This window comes from Myxine glutinosa, chromosome 2 (genome assembly GCF_964187855.1).
Source record: "Myxine glutinosa chromosome 2, kmMyxGlut1.1, whole genome shotgun sequence".
Classification (NCBI taxonomy): domain Eukaryota; kingdom Metazoa; phylum Chordata; class Myxini; order Myxiniformes; family Myxinidae; genus Myxine; species Myxine glutinosa.
The window spans coordinates 129,196,049-129,217,398 of NC_136262.1; the positions used below are offsets into that span (position 1 = coordinate 129,196,049).

The window sequence follows — 21,350 nt, forward strand, 5'->3', positions numbered from 1 at the left end:
GATAAAATGGGGAGAGAGAAGAAAGCACACAAGTACAACAGTAGAGAACAGGGACATCAGGAGATCTGTGGGAGGGAGAGGGCTTGGTTGGGGGGGTGGGGGCAGGGGAAGGGAGGGGTGGGAGATGTAAAAACACATGGACACTGCTAGGACCTCAAGGAAAGAAGTCAGTATTTCAAAAAATTGGATCTGGGGTGAATTAACGGAGGTAGATCTATCTCATTTACTGCTGATTGGCGTTTTCCCAAATAATGTCGCAAGTTAGATCTCAACAGCAAATCTCAATCACTTGCTTCGCTAGCTCACTTTCAAAAGTCTTGTTCCACGACACTAAATCACTTGTGGAAGCGAGGCTTTGCATTCCTGTACCTGGTTTTAAAACGACAACTCCAACACCGAGGCTTGTTCTTTGTCACTGATAAACCTTTAACGATAAAAAACATTTTCCAGACTTTTTAAAAACTGGATCTAGGGCTCATATTGGAGCTACCCCGGCCTCCAAAACACACACGCACATACACACACACACACCTCACTTTCTGAAAAAGTAAAGTATTAAGTATTTGCACAACACAATCCTCGAAGGATTTTTTGTGAGAATTCTCCAAATCCTGCCAGAGCACATGAAAAAGGTATGCAACGTAATGGCAGCTTACCTATTTGTCGGTCACCATAACTGATTGCTTCAGCCGAAAGACTCCAACCCTGCAGATTTTGAGATTTCACACCGACTGTGGGCCAGGAGAAGCCTGACGCAGTCTGGAAAGAAAACCATATTTGAGCGTGTGGACAAATCTCTGAGTGTCCAAATAAACTGCACGCCACCAGCTCAGCAATACTTATCGTATATTCCTTTGACCTGGCATCCATCATGGCTATTACCTTTTGTCATCAGCAAAGCAAGTTGGTAATTAGGTATATGGTCTCGATTGTGTCTTGGCTTCTCGTGGTGTGCACTGTGTAAACATGGCAGAACACCTTTAAGGGCTGCGGACTTCACCTCCACCTAGTTATTTTGGCTTAATGATGGCCTGATCAGGTGAATGAAATGGTTAAATAGCGCTGAAACTGCCCTCCTGAAGGACAATTGTACTTTGTACGAAACTGATGAAGATTTAAATTTAAAAGATGAAGGATTAAAACCTTGTTTTGCACAAATCGTATATCGACTGTGAACATGCTGGCTGTTTATAGAACCCAGTTAATCTTTCTGCGTCCTCCGGATCTGTTCTTCGTCCACTCTTGTGTTCTCTTTTTCTTCAACCACTGAGCACAACTTTATGGAAGCTTGATATCGGCTTTCACGGCTGCACTGATTATATTTGTATTTCACATCTTTCAATCCCATCTTCTTACATTTTTATTTTCTTCATTTCTACTTTTCTTCCTTCTTCCTAAAGCACTGATATTTTACTTCTGAATTTAAAATGCTATCATACCATATACATGATTCTTGTGGCGTGTTTGTGTTTGTGTGCTTGTGTTTTGTTTGACTTCTATGCATTCTTAAACTGCTGGATCGAATGAGTTGAAAACTGCTGGTTTTACTCGGTGGGATAGGTGGTGGGTGCCTGGGAAGGTTTTGGAAGGTTAAAAACAAAAATATTGGAGTCACTTGGGTTCAGGATATGGGGAGGAGGACCCCAAATTTCTCTATTTAAATGTTTATCGTCTAGCGCTACCTGGTGGAAGCCTTTATTTATTACAAGTCATAATACTAGAGAGTTCCGAGAACACCTTACTCCACGTGGTCTTGAGAAAAAAGGACGTGGGCGGAGTCTGCAAGGAACAAATTTGATGGGGCGAGATGATGTAAAAAGCCGTAATATTTTCTCCAAGTACTGCTAAACTAGTTTTTTTTGAAAGTCCCAAAAAAAAGATTTGTGTTCAACAATATTCGAGTACATAATTCACTTAAGATAAAATAAAGATTTTAAAGGTTAATTGTTTGGTTTTTTTTTGTTTGTTTTGTTTGTTTTTAAGGTTAATTTGGCATGTTATATTCGTTATTCATGCCAGTTGTTTGTGTCCTTGATGATGTCCTTCAAAACTATGTTTCCTGGTTGGAGTGATTTCCAATTTTGTTTAACTGCCAGGCAGACAGACAGGCAGACAGAGTTTTTTTTAAATTGCACCCATGTCTGTAGGAAACAGTTCAGTTTGGCATTTTTAATATGAAATAGGGAAAACCTAGAAACAAATGCAACCCTTTAGAATTGCCATTTAGAATTACCCATTAGAATTACCCATTAGAATTGCCCATTATAATTACCCATTGGAATTGCCCTTGAGAATTGCCCTTGAGAATTGCCCTTGAGAATTGCCCTTGAGAATTGCCCTTGAGAATTGCCCTTGAGAATTGCCCTTGAGAATTGCCCTTGAGAATTGCCCTTTAGAATTACCCATTAGAATTGCCCTTTAGAATTACCCTTTAGAATTACCCATTAGAATTACCCTTGATAATCACCCATAAGAATTGCCCTTTAGAATTACCCATTAGAATTGCCCTTTAGAACCTCCCTTTAGAATTACCCATGAGAATTACCCTTGATAATCACCCATAAGAATTGCCCTTTAGAATTGCCCTTTAGAATTGCCCTTTGGAATTGCCCTTTAGAATTACCCTTTAGAATTGCCCATTAGAATTGCCCTTTAGAATTGCCCTTTAGAATTACCCATTAGAATTGCCCTTGAGAATTACCCATTAGAATTGCCCTTTAGAATTACCCTTTAGAATTGTCCATTAGAAATGCCCTTTAGAATTACCCATTAGAATTGCCCTTTAGAATTGCCCATTAGAATTGCCCTTTAGAATTGCCCTTTAGAATTGCCCTTTAGAATTGCCCTTTAGAATTGCCCTTTAGAATTGCCCTTTAGAATTGCCCTTTAGAATTGCCCTTTAGAATTGCCCTTTAGAATTGCCCTTTAGAATTGCCCTTTGGAATTGCCCTTTGGAATTTCCCTTTAGAATTGCCCTTTGGATTTGCCCATTAGAATTCCCCCATTAGAATTCCCCCATTAGAATTGCCCATTAGAATTGCCCTTCAGAATTGCCCTTTAGAATCACCCTTTAGAATCACCCATTAGAATCACCCTTTAGAATTGCCATTTGGAATTACCCTTTAGAATTGCCCATTAGAATTGCCCATTAGAATTGCCCATTAGAATTGCCCATTAGAATTGCCCATTAGAATTGCCCTTTAGAATTGCCCTTTAGAATTGCCCTTTAGAATTGCCCTTTAGAACCCATTATACTTACCCTTTAGAACCGTCTCGAATTACACTTTTTTACCCTTTCAAATTATCCTTTGAAACCCTTTGGAATTACCCTTCAGAACCCATTAGAATAACCCTTTAGAACACTTTATAATTACTCTTTAGAACCCTTTATAATTACTCTTTAGAACCCTTTGGAATTACTCTTTAGAACCCTTTAGAATTACTCTTTAGAACCCTTTGGAATTACTCTTTAGAACCCTTTATAATTACTCTTTAGAACCCTTTATAATTACTCTTTAGAACCCTTTATAATTACTCTTTAGAACCCTTTATAATTACTCTTTAGAACCCATTATAATTACTCTTTAGAACCCTTTATAATTACTCTTTAGAACCCTTTATAATTACTCTTTAGAACCCTTTGGAATTACTCTTTAGAACCCTTTATAATTACTCTTTAGAACCCATTATAATTACTCTTTAGAACCCTTCATAATTACTCTTTAGAACCCTTTATAATTACTCTTTAGAACCCTTTGGAATTACTCTTTAGAACCCTTTAGAATTACTCTTTAGAACCCTTTAGAATTACTCTTTAGAACCCTTTATAATTACTCTTTAGAACCCTTTGAAATTACTCTTTAGAACCCTTTAGAATTACTCTTTAGAACCCTTTATAATTACTCTTTCGAACCCTTTAGAATTACTCTTTAGAACCCTTTAGAATTACTCTTTAGAACCCTTTATAATTACTCTTTAGAAACCTTTGGAATTACTCTTTAGAACCCTTTATAATTACTCTTTAGAACTCTTTATAATTACTCTTTAGAACCCTTTATAATTACTCTTTAGAACCCTTTATAATTACTCTTTAGAACCCTTTATAATTACTCTTTGGAACCCTTTATAATTACTCTTTAGAACCCTTTATAATTACTCTTTAGAACCCTTTATAATTACTCTTTAGAACCCTTTATAATTACTCTTTAGAACACTTTATAATTACTCTTTAGAACACTTTATAATTACTCTTTGGAACCCTTTATAATTACTCTTTCAAACACTTTATAATTACTCTTTAGAACCCTTTATAATTACTCTTTTGAACACTTTAGAATTACTCTTTAGAACCCATTATAATTACTCTTTAGAACCCTTTAGAATTACTATTTGGAACCCTTTATAATTACTCTTTGGAACCCTTTAGAATTACTCTTTAGAACCCTTTATAATTACTCTTTAGAACCCTTTATAATTACTCTTTAGAACCCTTTATAATTACTCTTTAGAACCCTTTATAATTACTCTTTAGAACCCTTTATAATTACTCTTTAGAACCCTTTATAATTACTCTTTAGAACCCTTTATAATTACTCTTTAGAACCCTTTATAATTACTCTTTAGAACCCTTTATAATTACTCTTTAGAACCCTTTATAATTACTCTTTGGAACCCTTTATAATTACTCTTTGGAACCCTTTATAATTACTCTTTAGAACCCTTTATAATTACTCTTTATAACACTTTATAATTACTCTTTAGAACACTTTGTAATTACTCTTTGGAACCCTTTATAATTACTCTTTCGAACACTTTATAATTACTCTTTAGAACCCTTTATAATTACTCTTTAGAACCCTTTATAATTACTCTTTAGAACCCTTTATAATTACTCTTTAGAACCCTTTATAATTACTGTTTGGAACCCTTTATAATTACTCTTTAGAACCCTTTATAATTACTCTTTAGAACACTTTATAATTACTCTTTAGAACACTTTATAATTACTCTTTGGAACCCTTTATAATTACTCTTTCGAACACTTTATAATTACTCTTTAGAACCCTTTATAATTACTCTTTCGAACACTTTAGAATTACTCTTTAGAACCCTTTGGAATTACTCTTTAGAACCCTTTAGAATTACTCTTTAGGAACCTTTATAATTACTCTTTAGAACCCTTTATAATTACTCTTTAGAACCCTTTATAATTACTCTTTAGAACCCTTTATAATTGCTCTTTAGAACCCTTTGGAATTACTCTTTGGAACCCTTTATAATTACTCTTTAGGAACCTTTATAATTACTCTTTAGAACCCTTTATAATTACTCTTTAGAACCCTTTGGAATTACTCTTTGGAACCCTTTATAATTACTCTTTAGGAACCTTTATAATTACTCTTTAGAACCCTTTATAATTACTCTTTAGAACCCTTTGGAATTACTCTTTAGAACCCTTTGGAATTACTCTTTAGAACCCTTTGGAATTACTCTTTAGAACCCTTTAGAATTACTCTTTAGGAACCTTTATAATTACTCTTTAGAACCCTTTATAATTACTCTTTAGAACCCTTTATAATTACTCTTTAGGAACCTTTATAATTACTCTTTAGAACCCTTTATAATTACTCTTTAGAACCCTTTGGAATTACTCTTTAGAACCCTTTGGAATTACTCTTTAGAACCCTTTGGAATTACTCTTTAGAACCCATTATAATTACTCTTTAGAACCCTTTATAATTACTCTTTAGAACCCTTTATAATTACTCTTTCGAACACTTTATAATTACTCTTTATAGAACCCTTTATAATTACTCTTTCGAACACTTTAGAATTACTCTTTAGAACCCATTATAATTACTCTTTAGAACCCTTTATAATTACTCTTTAGAACCCTTTGGAATTACTCTTTAGAACCCTTTGGAATTACTCTTTAGAACCCTTTGGAATTACTCTTTAGAACCCTTTATAATTACTCTTTAGAACCCTTTAGAATTACTCTTTAGAACCCTTTGGAATTACTCTTTAGAACCCTTTGGAATTACTCTTTAGAACCCTTTATAATTACTCTTTAGAACCCTTTGGAATTACTCATTAGAACCCTTTATAATTACTCTTTAGAACCCTTTGGAATTACTCATTAGAACCCTTTATAATTACTCTTTAGAACCCTTTGGAATTACTCTTTAGAACCCTTTATAATTACTCTTTAGAACCCTTTATAATTACTCTTTAGAACCCTTTATAATTACTCTTTGGAACCCTTTATAATTACTCTTTAGAACCCTTTATAATTACTCTTTAGAACCCTTTATAATTACTCTTTAGAACCCTTTATAATTACTCTTTAGAACCCTTTATAATTACTCTTTAGAACCCTTTATAATTACTCTTTGGAACCCTTTATAATTACTCTTTAGAACCCTTTATAATTACTCTTTAGAACCCTTTATAATTACTCTTTGGAACCCTTTATAATTACTCTTTAGAACCCTTTATAATTACTCTTTAGAACCCTTTGGAATTACTCTTTAGAACCCTTTGGAATTACTCTTTAGAACCCTTTATAATTACTCTTTAGGAACCTTTATAATTACTCTTTAGAACCCTTTATAATTACTCTTTAGAACCCTTTGGAATTACTCTTTAGAACCCTTTGGAATTACTCTTTGGAACCCTTTATAATTACTCTTTAGAACCCTTTAGAATTACTCTTTAGAACACTTTATAATTACTCTTTAGAACCCTTTGGAATTATTCTTTAGAACCCATTATAATTACTCTTTAGAACCCTTTATAATTACTCTTTAGAACACTTTATAATTACTCTTTAGAACCCTTTATAATTACTCTTTAGAACCCTTTATAATTACTCTTTAGAACCCTTTGGAATTACTCTTTGGAACCCTTTATAATTACTCTTTAGAACCCTTTATAATTGCTCTTTAGAACCCTTTATAATTACTCTTTAGAACCCTTTGGAATTACTCTTTAGAACCCTTTTGAATTACTCTTTAGAACCCTTTATAATTACTCTTTAGAACCCTTTGGAATTACTCTTTAGAACCCTTTATAATTACTCTTTAGAACCCTTTATAATTACTCTTTAGAATCCTTTGGAATTACTCTTTAGAACCCTTTATAATTACTCTTTAGAACCCTTTATAATTACTCTTTAGAACCCATTATAATTACTCTTTAGAACCCTTTATAATTACTCTTTAGAATTCTTTATAATTACTCTTTAGAACCCTTTATAATTACTCTTTAGAACCCTTTATAATTACTCTTTAGAACCCTTTGGAATTACTCTTTAGAACCCTTTGGAATTACTCTTTAGAACCCTTTATAATTACTCTTTAGGAACCTTTATAATTACTCTTTAGAACCCTTTATAATTACTCTTTAGAACCCTTTGGAATTACTCTTTAGAACCCTTTGGAATTACTCTTTGGAACCCTTTATAATTACTCTTTAGGAACCTTTATAATTACTCTTTAGAACCCTTTATAATTACTCTTTAGAACCCTTTGGAATTACTCTTTGGAACCCTTTATAATTACTCTTTAGGAACCTTTATAATTACTCTTTAGAACCCTTTATAATTACTCTTTAGAACCCTTTGGAATTACTCTTTAGAACCCTTTGGAATTACTCTTTAGAACCCTTTGGAATTACTCTTTAGAACCCTTTAGAATTACTCTTTAGGAACCTTTATAATTACTCTTTAGAACCCTTTATAATTACTCTTTAGAACCCTTTATAATTACTCTTTAGGAACCTTTATAATTACTCTTTAGAACCCTTTATAATTACTCTTTAGAACCCTTTGGAATTACTCTTTAGAACCCTTTGGAATTACTCTTTAGAACCCTTTGGAATTACTCTTTAGAACCCATTATAATTACTCTTTAGAACCCTTTATAATTACTCTTTAGAACCCTTTATAATTACTCTTTAGAACACTTTATAATTACTCTTTAGAACCCTTTGGAATTACTCTTTAGAACCCATTATAATTACTCTTTAGAACCCTTTATAATTACTCTTTATAACACTTTATAATTACTCTTTAGAACCCTTTATAATTACTCTTTAGAACCCTTTGGAATTACTCTTTAGAACCCATTATAATTACTCTTTAGAACCCTTTATAATTACTCTTTAGAATTCTTTATAATTACTCTTTAGAACCCTTTATAATTACTCTTTAGAACCCTTTATAATTACTCTTTAGAACCCTTTATAATTACTCTTTAGAACCCTTTATAATTACTCTTTAGAACCCTTTATAATTACTCTTTAGAACTCTTTATAATTACTCTTTAGAACCCTTTATAATTACTCTTTAGAACCCTTTATAATTACTCTTTGGAACCCTTTATAATTACTCTTTAGAATCCTTTGGAATTACTCTTTAGAACCCTTTATAATTACTCTTTAGAACCCTTTATAATTACTCTTTAGAACCCTTTATAATTACTCTTTGGAACCCTTTATAATTACTCTTTAGAACCCTTTATAATTACTCTTTAGAACCCTTTATAATTACTCTTTAGAACCCTTTATAATTACTCTTTAGAACCCTTTATAATTACTCGTTAGAACCCTTCATAATTACTCTTTAGAACCCTTTAGAATTACTCTTTAGAACCCTTTAGAATTACTCTTTAGAACCCTTTATAATTACTCTTTAGAACCCTTGATAATTACTCTTTAGAACCCTTTATAATTACTCTTTAGAACCCTTTATAATTACTCTTTAGAACCCTTCATAATTACTCTTTAGAACCCTTTATAATTCCTCTTTAGAACCCTTTATAATTCCTCTTTAGAACCCTTTATAATTACTCTTTAGAACCCTTTATAATTACTCTTTAGAACCCTTTATAATTACTCTTTAGAACCCTTTATAATTACTCTTTAGAACCCTTTATAATTACTCTTTAGAACCCTTTATAATTACTCTTTAGAACCCTTTATAATTACCTTCGCAAAAGCGGAAGGTTATGTTTTGATCGCTGTGTATTTATTTGTATGTCTGTGTGTGTGTGTGTATGTTATTCGCATAACTCAAAAAGTATTCAACCGATTCGCATGAAATTTGGTGGGATGATAGGTTATTATCCGGGAACCATTTGATTAGATTTTGGAATCGATCGGGTCAAAGGTCAAGGTCAAGGTCATGAAAAGGTCAAAATCGTCTTTTTACCATAGCGCGGTCAATTTGTGTCCAATTTGTATGAAACTAATGCCAAAATGCTTTGCTACACAGATCTTGTAGTCTTTTATTTTGGCAACAAATGTAGCTGCGGCGAAGGTATGCGCTCTACCGAGTGCCCGTTCTAGTTACTCTTTAGAACGCTTTAGAATTACTCTTTGGAACCCTTTATAATTACTCTTTCGAACCCATTATAATTACTCTTTGGAACCCTTTATAATTACTCTTTGGAACCCTTTATAATTACTCTTTAGAACCCTTTATAATTACTCTTTAGAACCCTTTATAATTACTCTTTAGACCCCTTTATAATTACTCTTTAGAACGCTTTAGAATTACTCTTTGGAACCCTTTTAATTACTCTTTAGAACCCTTTATAATTACTCTTTGGAACTCTTTATAATTACTCTTTAGAACCCTTTATAATTACTCTTTAGAACCCTTTATAATTACTCTTTAGAACCCTTTATAATTACTCTTTAGAACCCTTTATAATTACTCTTTAGAACCCTTTTTAATTACTCTTTAGAACCCTTTAGAATTATCCTTTAGAACCCTTTAGAATTATCCTTTGGGGCCCATTATAATTGCTCTTTAGAACCCTTTATAATTACTCTTTAGAACCCTTTAGAATTATCCTTTAGATCCCTTTAGAATTACCCTTTAGAACCCTTTAGAATTACCCTTTAGAACCCTTTAGAATTACACTTTAGAACCCTTTATAATTACTCTTTAGAACCCTTTATAATTACTCTTTAGAACCCTTTATAATTACTCTTTAGAACCCTTCAGAATGATCCTTTAGAACCCTTTAGAATTATCCTTTAGAACCCATTATAATTGCTCTTTAGAACCCGTTATAATTACTCTTTAGAACCCTTTATAATTACTCTTTAGAACCCTTTAGAATTACTCTTTAGAACCCTTTAGAATTACTCTTTAGAACCATAATTACTCTTTCGAACCCTTTAGAATTACTCTTTAGAACCCTTTGGAATTACTCTTTCGAACCCTTTATAATTACTCTTTGGAACCCTTTATAATTACTCTTTGGAACCCTTTATAATTACTCTTTGGAACCCTTTATAATTACTCTTTAGAACCCTTTATAATTACTCTTTAGAACCCTTCATAATTACTCTTTAGAACCCTTCATAATTACTCTTTAGAACCCTTTATAATTACTCTTTAGAACCCTTTATAATTACTCTGTAGAACCCTTTATAATTACTCTTTAGAACCCTTTATAATTACTCTTTAGAACCCTTTTTAATTACTCTTTAGAACCCTTTAGAATTATCCTTTAGAACCCTTTAGAATTATCCTTTGGGGCCCATTATAATTGCTCTTTAGAACCCTTTATAATTACTCTTTAGAACCCTTTAGAATTATCCTTTAGATTCCTTTAGAATTACCCTTTAGAACCCTTTAGAATTACACTTTAGAACCCTTTATAATTACTCTTTAGAACCCTTTATAATTACTCTTTAGAACCCTTTATAATTACTCTTTAGAACCCTTCAGAATGAACCTTTAGAACCCTTTAGAATTATCCTTTAGAACCCATTATAATTGCTCTTTAGAACCCGTTATAATTACTCTTTAGAACCCTTTATAATTACTCTTTAGAACCCTTTAGAATTACTCTTTAGAACCCTTTATAATTACTCTTTAGAACCATAATTACTCTTTAGAACCCTTTATAATTACTCTTTGGAAACCTTTATAATTACTCTTTGGAACCCTTTATAATTACTCTTTGGAACCCTTTATAATTACTCTTTAGAACCCTTTGTAATTACTCTTTAGAACCCTTCATAATTACTCTTTAGAACCCTTCATAATTACTCTTTAGAACCCTTTATAATTACTCTTTAGAACCCTTTATAATTACTCTTTGGAACCCTTTATAATTACTCTTTAGAACCCTTTATAATTACTCTTTGGAACCCTTTATAATTACTCTTTAGAACCCTTTATAATTACTCTTTAGAACCCTTCAGAATTATCCTTTAGAACCCTTTAGAATTATCCTTTGGAACCCATTATAATTGCTCTTTAGAACCCTTTATAATTACTCTTTAAAACCCTTTATAATTACTCTTTGGAACCCATTATAATTACTCTTTAGAACCCTTTATAATTACCCTTTAGAACCCTCTCGAATTGCACTTTGGAACTCTTTCGAATTAAACACGGTGGGTTAGAAAGGTTCCAGCCAGCTATTGAAGCGACTTCGCTACTTAAAAATGATCTCACTCCTCTCTGCGCATGAGTGATCGGGACTAATTCAGAGCCAAAGTACTGCTAAACTGCAGGTTCTTTTTCTGATTCGTGTTCCGATTTGTGTTCAAAATCTAACATTCAATTTAAAATAAGTTGCTTCTCGATCATAAACCACCGACGCGACAGACAGACAAAGTGAACCAACTGCTCAACACTTCGCTCGCGCAGAGTACAAATACGCCATAGACATCTATAAGTGGGGAATAAATCCGTCTGTAAGGTATGACAAGCATTGATTGAATTGATGTTGTATCCTGCAACCTGTTGCTGCACATAACAACTGCACCTTCACTTGATCTCCATTTCCTTCCATCCCATCTATTTCTCTCCCTCCCCGTATTTACATCAACACCCACCCCTTCCACGTCCCATGTTTCCCTCTCAGTTTCAGCAAGCATCACCAACCTTTATCCCGGTTGCGAGAATGTCAGTGTAAGAAGCCGCTCAATGATGTTTGAGCCAATCATAAAGAAGGGAAGCCGTAACTTTTTGGTTTCACCATCCAAGAGCACTTCCTTCACCTTTGATGAGCAGTCCACACGTGCCATCGACGTGCAGAACACAAACATCAGCGGTCAGTATTTGAGATTGCTTTACCTCGGTATTACCCTTTATTGCACTAAAAACATCCAATTTATATTTTACGATCAGGGTCACATGGTTGCTGAGAATTTATTGCTGAGTAATATTTAAGTTTTCTACATGTGATCAGTATGACTATGTTGCATCCAGGTAAACGTCTCTTTGCGATGCAGGAGATCGGTTACATGTTTCAGAGAAAATTTGAACAGGATTGCATATTTATATTTGGTGGACTTCAGAGATGCATACGTTGTTATAATCGGCTCCATCTGTCTGCATGCCTGCCTGTCCGTCCGTCCGTCATGCTATATCCTCCGAAACCATTGCGCAGAAATTCACCAAACCCCTTCCCATGCCACCTCCCCACAAGCCCTCTCCCTCCCAAAGATCTCCCGATGTCCCTGTTCTCAAATGTTGTACTTGTGTGCTTCGCCCTCTCTTCCCATCTTGTCGCCTGCTCCCTTTATTTCGTCTTATGTGTCCATTTGGTTTTTCGTCATTAATGTTAGCTCTTACACGAGCCTCGATCTTTTATACAAAAAAAACAAAAATAAACTTAGTAGTTATGATGACTCGTTGGACGAAGGCAAAGGTCGTGCAATTACCTTGAGCCGAAAGATCCCACAATGTCTTTCATGAGCAGTAATGTTATTACTCTGTTGAGCAACATTTGGCAATGTAGCCATAAATAAATAAATTAATGAGGATTTATTCTTCATTGTTTTTATTATTATTTATTTCCAATAATTAATTGCTCTTTTCCTCTCTATGGAAAATCGACTGACTGAATTTTACGCAGGCAATGAGGGTTGTGGAAGAGCAGACCAAGAGGAAGTAAAGGGTCCACAAATGCAGAGTGGGGCGTAGATTACTACAGGAGGGCACAAATGTACGGATACATCCATCGCAACATGAGAAGAGTTGGCACAGGTGAAAATAGGGACAGGGCCTCAGCAGGTCAGAGGTAGACATGGAGAGAGCATGAGGTGGAGGTGGGCAGCATCACTGAAGTACTGAAGGGAAGAGCATGTGACAACAGACTTGGCAAGATGTTTCCATATGCCAGAGAAAAGTGGTATTTAGGAATGGATGGGATGTAAAAATCAAGCTTGGACTTGTGCAAGGTAACATAACTAGGTGTGGGTTTGTGGAAATACAGTATGTTTCCAAGATGATGAGAAGGTTGGTGTGTTGCAGTAAGACACGGAGAGGCAAAAGAGAACTTTTTTTCTTTCTTTTTTTTGTATACAGAGTCGAGGCTCGTGAAAGAGCCAACATTTATCACACAAACAAATCAAACAGACAAACAAACAAAGTGTATAAAAAGGGGAGCGGTAGACAAGATGGGGAGAGAAGGGGAAGCACATAAACACAACATTTGTGAGGGACATCGGGAATGTGTGGGAGGGAGAGGGCTTGGGGAAGGCGGCGTGGGAAGGGGGGAGGGGTGGGAGAAGTATAAACACAAGGACACCAAGGACTTCCAGGAAAGAAGTTGATATTTCAAAAAAGAGGATTTGGGGTGAAATTAGCGGTTGTACAATAGATCAAGGTTTTGGATGGGGGAAGATAAGAGATGGTGGTGAACAGCTGTTTTAAAGACCTGGAGGGGGAAGTGGGATTGAAGGGAGTGGGGGAGTTTGTTCCAGAGGCGGGAGAAAAGAGTAATGAAGGAGTGAAGGTGAGCAGAGAGTCTTGATGTTGGCAGCTTAACCATAAGAGGGTTGCAGGCAGATCTTGTGCGACCTTTAGGAATATTTGGGGGACAGAGCCCAGAGAGAGCTGGAGGAGCAAGGCCGGAGAGGAGTCGGTAAAAGACAGAAAGACCACCAACCTGCCTGCGGTGAGTAAGTGAAAGGCCCTCGGAGGTAGCTTCATCACGGGAGATTCCAATGATTCTGAACGCTTTGGTTTCAACAGCGTGAAGACGAGCTAGGTGTGAGGCAGGAGCACCAGCCCAGAGGGGAGAGCAGTATTCCATTGAGCTGCGGATGAAAGCCTTGTATGTGGTGAGGAGCTCAGGTGTGCCAAGGAAGGACTTAGCACGACGGAGGATGCCCAGTCGGCGACTGGCTTTGGAGGCCAGATTTGAAATGTGGTTTTCCCAGGAAAGATCATGGCAGATAGTCAGACCCAAAAGCTTGAGTGACAGAACTTCTAGGAGAGGATTATTCAGAAAGTGGATGGGAGGGTTGTCCAGTCGGTCTTTTTGGAGAGACATCGTAAGAGTGTGAGATTTGTCAGGATTGAAAGACATGTTCCACTTGTTTGCCCAGTCTGTGATTTTGTCCAGGTCTGCAGAGAGTGAGGAGGCTGCAGACTGCCGATCTGAGGGATGAGGAATGGAGCGGCAGAGAGTGGAGTCATCAGCAAAGAGATAGAGAGGATTTTCAAGAGAGTCGGAGAGATCATTGATATAAAATGAATGAATGATCGTTTTAAGGCCATTTCCCCCGCTAGAGCGGGGGTTAGCCTTGCGGGCCCCATGACAATCATGGTTCCCTGTTTGACGCAATGTTTTTATGGCCGGATGCTCTTCCTGCCACCAACCCTTGGTCGCCTCTTACGAAGGGATACGGTGTACCTATTCTAAATCGGGGTGCACACCGTTATCATTCATCCCAGCAAGCTGGTACTCAATTTGCCGACCTCGGAAGGATGACAGGCTGAGTCAACCCCCCTGGCGTTAATTCAGCGATCGACCTGGATTCGAACCCAGGATCCTCGAATCCCAAGCCGGCACCCTAACCGCTAAGCCAACACCAGGCTAAACAAGATCAGAAAAAACACAGGGCCCAGAACACTGCTTTGGGGAACTCCAGCCTGAACAGGAAGAGGAGATGAGAGAAACCCATTCAGGGCCACACGTTGACAACGACTAGAGAGGAAGTCCGCCAGCCATGCGTGGAGATTTCCATGGATACCAAAGGAGGAGAGTTTGGTGAGCAGAGCGGGGTGCCAGACCGTATCGAAGGCACGTGATATGTCGAGGGAGACGGCTCTAATTTCCTGTTTGGCATTGAGGACCTCCATCCATTGTTGAGACAGCAGAAGCAGCAAGTCCAGAGTAGAGTGACCTGGTCTGAAACCAAATTGATGATCAGAGATCAAGCCATTGGAGAAGAGGAAAGATTTCATATCTGAAGCAATGATGGATTCCATGACTTTGCTGATAATTGGGAGAAGGCTGATTGGTCTGTAGTTACTAGGATCTGTTTTTGCACCTTTTTTGTGTAAAGTGGTGATGTTGGCTGATTTCCATGCAGATGGCAGTTGACCTTGAGCAAAAGAGAGGGCGAAGAGAACAGAGAGAGGGAGTGAAAGAGCGGAAGAACAGGATTTTAGGACCCGTGGGCTGATGCCGTCAGCCATAAACTTAAAGCCATAAACTTACTCTCCTGCTTCATTCTTATGCTAAGGACCAATGTCTTCTCTTTTTATATATATATATATAGTTACTCTTGCTCATTATCATCCTCTTCCACTGCAGGATGTACAATTTGATTGATGCTTTATGTCTCTTTAGGTGCCGGCGAGTTCAGTATTTGGGAGTTCTCGGGCAACCCAGTCTATTTCTGTTCTTATGACCTTTTCCTTGCTGATGACACGACGGCCATCCACTTTGTGCTCTTCAGTTTGGAGGTCACGTTCGAGATTCAGCTCAATCATCTCATTTTCTGGCTCAATTCCCTCAAGGCCCTGCGGCCTATTGAGGAGCCGTTTGGTAACTGAAACGTGCTGCGGTTATAATACGTGTTTCCGTGATGTAATTCTTGTGTCATCCACCCTTGGTATTTAGCAGATGCTACGACCATGTAGATAACTTCCCTTGTTTAGCTCAGATGGTTAACATCATGTGGTTAATTCTCGTGTTGTGTTGTATGACCTCGGCCTATTGACTAAAGCCTTTGTTTCTCAATTTTCTACAGTTCTTGCATTGGGGAGATCCATGTGACTTGGGGCAATGTGTAATTCAAATCTTGTGTAATAGTTCCGTTATATGAAATGGCACCACAGTGGAACCACCACGATCCTATCACGATGGATTAATGGCCAAAAGGGGGATGGCTACTTGCCAGAGTATAATCATTAATGCAAGTAAAGCCACTGTCGTTTTTCTCCCGATGTGTCCGATGCTGTGCTGTGTTTAAGTGGTGCTTGGTGCTTATGGCCTTGTGCAACATCTGTGAGATATGGCCGACACACGTATAAAATCATTTCTGTGGGCCATGTTGTGAACCCTCACCAGTGGTCCAATTTGCGAAACAGTGGGAACTTTCATTAAGTATGCATTCATTCTTCTCCCTTTTTTTTGCTTCTTTTTTTTAAACACATTATCACCCTTGTACGAGTACAATAGCCAACAAATCACTCTGTGTACCACTTGGCAGGTGAAATGAAAGCATGAAAATTGATCATTGCAATCTATGGAGGCTTTTTACAGCCGAAAATCGGGCCTTTGAACATAATCTCGATATATAAAATAGGTTTTGTTTGTTTGTCTGCACGCGCTAATCTCCTGAACGGTGAAAGATAGGAGGAAACCCCTGAAACACAAAAAATGTCGGGACGGGCCCCGGGAAGGTTTTAGGCCAGGTGGTGAGGCCGGTCGAGGGCCCCCTCGGCCGGGCTGGGCCCATTTTGCAATAAATCTTCTTCTTCTTTCAAAATGCTCTTGAAGTACAACTTATGCACTTAATAGGAATATCTGACTGATTGCAACACATGCTTTCAAAAAAGATTAAATTCATTCAAAAAGAACCCGGACAATGCCGGGTGCATTCAGCTAGTACTCCATAAGTGATCTTGACCATGCACTTAAACCATGTAAATACAGTATATACGCAACTGGGGGGGGGGGGGGCATGTGGGATGATGCTGTGACCTTCCAGATGTTGAACGTCAAGATTGAATCACAATTCTGTGGTCTTAACAAAACACAAATTGGGACGGAGAGGAATTAACACTCAAATTGCACAAGTCAATTGAATCAGTACCTGCTTTTAATGAAGAGAATCGACTTTTCCTGCCAAATCACGGAGTACAAATTTTCTTGAGACGAACAAAGAAACATCCGTGTCAAATTCAGCAGGGTCATTGTGGTTTGTGTTTGCGCACACTTGAGTCGTACGTGGGACTAATGTTGGCCTAGTCTTGTTTTTAGATCACAAATTAGGTTGGTCCAATTTCCAGTTGGGGCTGCTCCATATTACCCACGCAGTGTGTCACACAGGGTCGATTTATAGATCGGTGATTATAAATGTGACAGACTCGTTCGCAAAGATCAAAGCTTCCGAGCTGTAACACTAGTAGTTGAAAGAAGGAACTATGAGACACTTTCAAATTTAGGATTTTTAAATCGGAAAACCTACAAACTTATAAAAAGCTGTTTTCATGTTGAAATAGTTTTTGATGGCTTGGTTGCTATTGATGCTGTGTTGGTTGCTAAGGAAATATTCATAACAAATGGTCACAAGTGTTTATATCGTACTTGCTTTGCCTATCACCAAATTATACCAGTTTTCTCCACCAAAAGCCATCAGCTTCCCGTTGTTGGAAAACTCATTTTTTATTGGCTCGTGCCGAGCATTACATTTTTACGGATATTCTCCTTCCAAACTTGAAGCGCCGCAGCCCATTGATGTTGTATCTGACGTTTTCTATTGATGTAGTTTAGCAGTGAGGGCGAAAACCATACTCTATTTGAAATTTCTCTTTAAATGTTCATAAATCCCAAGATGGCCTCCAATCATTTCGGCCAATCATATTTGTTCAGCAATTTTCACTAGATCTCATGACTTGTAACAATCCCTTGACGTATCGGTGGTGTGTGTGTGAGGAAAACGCACCACAAAGTGTGTGTGTGCGTGCGTGCGTGCGTGTTGATCGACTCCTCCAAGAGGATTTAATCTGGGAACCTGAAACTGTCAAGAGATTATTGAGGGCACCCTAAAGTTGTGCCTGTGCATGTTGATTCCATCAGGTTTTGGAAAAAATAAAATTGCCAATCTTGGCATTTTCTTCCTTGGGGGGGGGGGGGGGGGGGGTGCATGATGGTGCAATTTCAACTATCCGAGCTATTCACACTCATACGCATGAGAACTATGCATTTTTTTGCTTCACATAAGTAACCCGTGTTGATTTTGTTTTCTGGAGTGCATCAGTCTGTTGCCTTTACACCGCACAAATAAAGGGTGTGTAAAAGAATGTGTTGCATGCTTGTAACAGGATCGTCCATCAGGTGGGAATTCTGCTGCAGTATTAACAATCGTAAAGATAATACCATAACCCCCACCCCCCCCCCCCCAAACCCCCTCCCCAATCCTGCTCCCCTGGGAGCTCCCTTTGAGAGCGAGTGTTTGTAGTTCTGGTAATAATAATGACGATGATGATAACTATTAGTTAGGTTCACTATGTTAACAAATATAATTTCGTTCAAAATTTTGGTAGATCAGCAAAACTATACATTTTTGGAATATTCAGAGCATGAGGAATCCAAAAATTAATGTTTACATTTGCGTAGACACCTTTGCGAAAATGACACTCAGGACAGTGATGAAGATAGTCAGAGAATTAACACTCAGGGCATTTATTTGATTATTATGTTAACAAATATAATTTCTTTCAAAATTTTGGGATTAGCAAACCTGTACATTTTTGGAATCGTCAGAGCATGGAGAATCTGAAAATCAATGTTGGCATTTGCATAGACACCTGCATGGCCGCCATTTTGGATTTTGAAAATGGCCGCCATAAAATACATATTTTGCGCGATCTCGGCTTCTAGTCAACCTAGAGACTTAATTAAATATGCTAATCCTATGTTTTCTGGGTCAAGGAATCCAATAAAGGCCTCAAAATAGTGCTCAGGATTATAGAAAAGCAACAAACAAAGGTAATTGAAAACCATTGTCTTTATATTTGTGATATAACTGCATAACATAAAACATGATATTGCAAGTCCTTTGAAGTTATAGGTTGTTATAGGAAGTTATAGGTTGTATCAGATTGAACTATAAGTCCTATACACAGGATCTACGAGGTCTATACCGTTCAGGAATATGCTTTTACAGATCTTCATCACTGTCCTGAGTGTCATTTTCGCAAAGGTGTCTACGCAAATGTAAACATTAATTTTTGGATTCCTCATGCTCTGAATATTCCAAAAATGTATCGTTTTGCTAATCTACCAAAATTTTGAATGAAAAAATATTGTGAACCTGACTATATCATCAAAAAATCCGACAAGAACAATCGGCTTCCATCCATCCTGGCTGGTGTTCCAAATTACACGGATCTCTCCTACCTGATAATACAGTAACCCCTGAGCTATTCTGCATTGGTAACATTGCTGCTTTAGTTTCTCTTTAAGAAAAGTATTCGCAATTATTAAGAGAGAATTCCTGGAATTATTTATTATAGTTGAATCACGAATGCATTTGATAATGAATATTACAATTTATTGTCCGATTGTGTCATTTGAATGATGAGAATAATTTTTATCATATGTAAAATTAAACTTCACTGAGTAAGACCTGACCAAGTTGAGTTGGCTGAAATTTTTTTTAATTTATCACTTGTCGCCACGTATCTTCTTCAGCATATGCCAGCCAACCCAATAAACCACTGAGAGTGGTTCTGGTGGCGACCCATGCTGACATCGTGAACTGTCCACGGGGCCACAGCGGTGAGTTTGTGTACAGAGCTGGTGCACAGCTACTGCGCAAGGTGAAACACAGGTGAGCGAGTGCAAACTATCATTACTTTTACTTTCAAATTTCACAATGAGAGACAAAGAATCGAGGTTACTGTTGAAATGGGAACGGTCTTAAATATGGTTCCCTTTTGTCGGAGCAAAAGAGGAACACTAGTAGCCTTCACCAGCAAGACTAGTTTTTCATGCTATATCATAATCGTGAATTGTAGGGCCTTTTGCTGAAAAACATCTGTTGAGTAGGTGAGAGAACCAGAACCTACGAACATTTCCTCAAATATTTATTTGAACATACTAGCCAAAAGCACCCGGCATTGCCCGGGTTATTTTTGAATGAATTTACTACTATAATTCAGCTTTTACTCGCGGCCGTAGAAGATTGACAACTATAATTCAGCTCAGCTTTTTAATTGCGAAATGGGCCCGCCTCGACCGGCCTCGCCACCTAGCCTATAACCTTCCCGGGGCCCATCCCAACATTTTTAGTTCTTTTTTAATGAATTTACTACTATAATTCAGCTTTTACTCACGCCGCAGACGATTGACTACTATAATTCAGCTCAGCTTTTAATTGCGAAATGGGCCCAGCCCGGCCGAGGTGGGCCTCGCCTGGCCTCGCCACCTAGCCTATAACCTTCCCGGGGCCCGTCCCAACATTTTTGGTTCTTTTTGAATGCATTTACTACTATAATTCAGCTTTTACTCGTGGCCGTAGAAGATTGACTACTATAATTCAGCTCAGCTTTTAATTGCAAAATGGGCCCAGCCTGGGCGAAGCAGCCTCGACCGGACTCGCCACCTAGCCTATAACCTTCCCGGGGCCCGTCCCGACATTTTTAGTTATTTTTGAATGAATTTACTACCATAATTCAGCTTTTACTCGCGGCCGTAAAAGATTGACTACTATAATTCAGCTCAGCTTTTAATTGCGAAATGGGCCCAGCCCGGCGAGGTAGGCCTCGACCGGTCTCGCCACCGTCTAAAACCTTCCCGGGGCCCGTCCCAACATTTTTTGTATTAGAGGTTTCCTCCTATCTTTCACCGTTCAGGAGATTAGCTTGCGCAGCCAAACAAACAAACAAACAAACAAAAACTTTCTTTTATATACTGTATATATAAGATAGATAGAAGAAGAAGATAAATGGATATCTTCGATTTCATAGTACCCCTTTTACTCATTGAACTGCACTGGCCATTGCAGGTTTGGCACTGACCTTGACATTTCCGATCGAATCTTCGTGCTCGACGCCACCGCGGCCCAATCTAAAGATGTGAAGCTGTTGAGAAGCCACCTGCTGGAAGTCCGCACAAAGATTATCACAGTAAGTAGTACTGCAAATCACCATTGGGGGCTTTTCTCAATGGAAATTTTCTGTTGGGCAAGCAAAATTTGCATGAGGATCATTACAAAGTTGTCTGTCTGTGAGCAAAATATCTCACAGTTATGGATGCATTTCGATGAAACTTGTGGACAGGTTGGGTGTGTGACGAGGAATAATTTATTAGATTTTGGTGCAGATCCAGATCCGGATACTATAATTTTTTTAG

The 21,350-nt window shown here is 37.3% G+C and overlaps 1 protein-coding gene across 6 annotated transcripts in view; it reads left to right on the top strand.

Moving 5' to 3' along the window:
* The window catches only part of LOC137412398 (death-associated protein kinase 1-like), a 290,813-nt gene that overhangs the window by 255,724 nt on the left and 13,739 nt on the right, over positions 1-21,350 (top strand). For all 6 annotated transcript variants that reach the window (XR_013622362.1, XM_078771644.1, XM_078771646.1 and 3 more), the window contains 4 exons: positions 11,892-12,080; positions 15,615-15,812; positions 19,689-19,827; positions 21,004-21,124. Coding sequence is in view for 5 of the 6 variants with exons in the window: in XM_078771644.1 (XP_078627770.1) it covers positions 11,892-12,080; positions 15,615-15,812; positions 19,689-19,827; positions 21,004-21,124 (647 nt within the window). In the remaining variant the exon portion in view is untranslated. The remainder of the gene's footprint in view (positions 1-11,891; positions 12,081-15,614; positions 15,813-19,688; positions 19,828-21,003; positions 21,125-21,350) is intronic.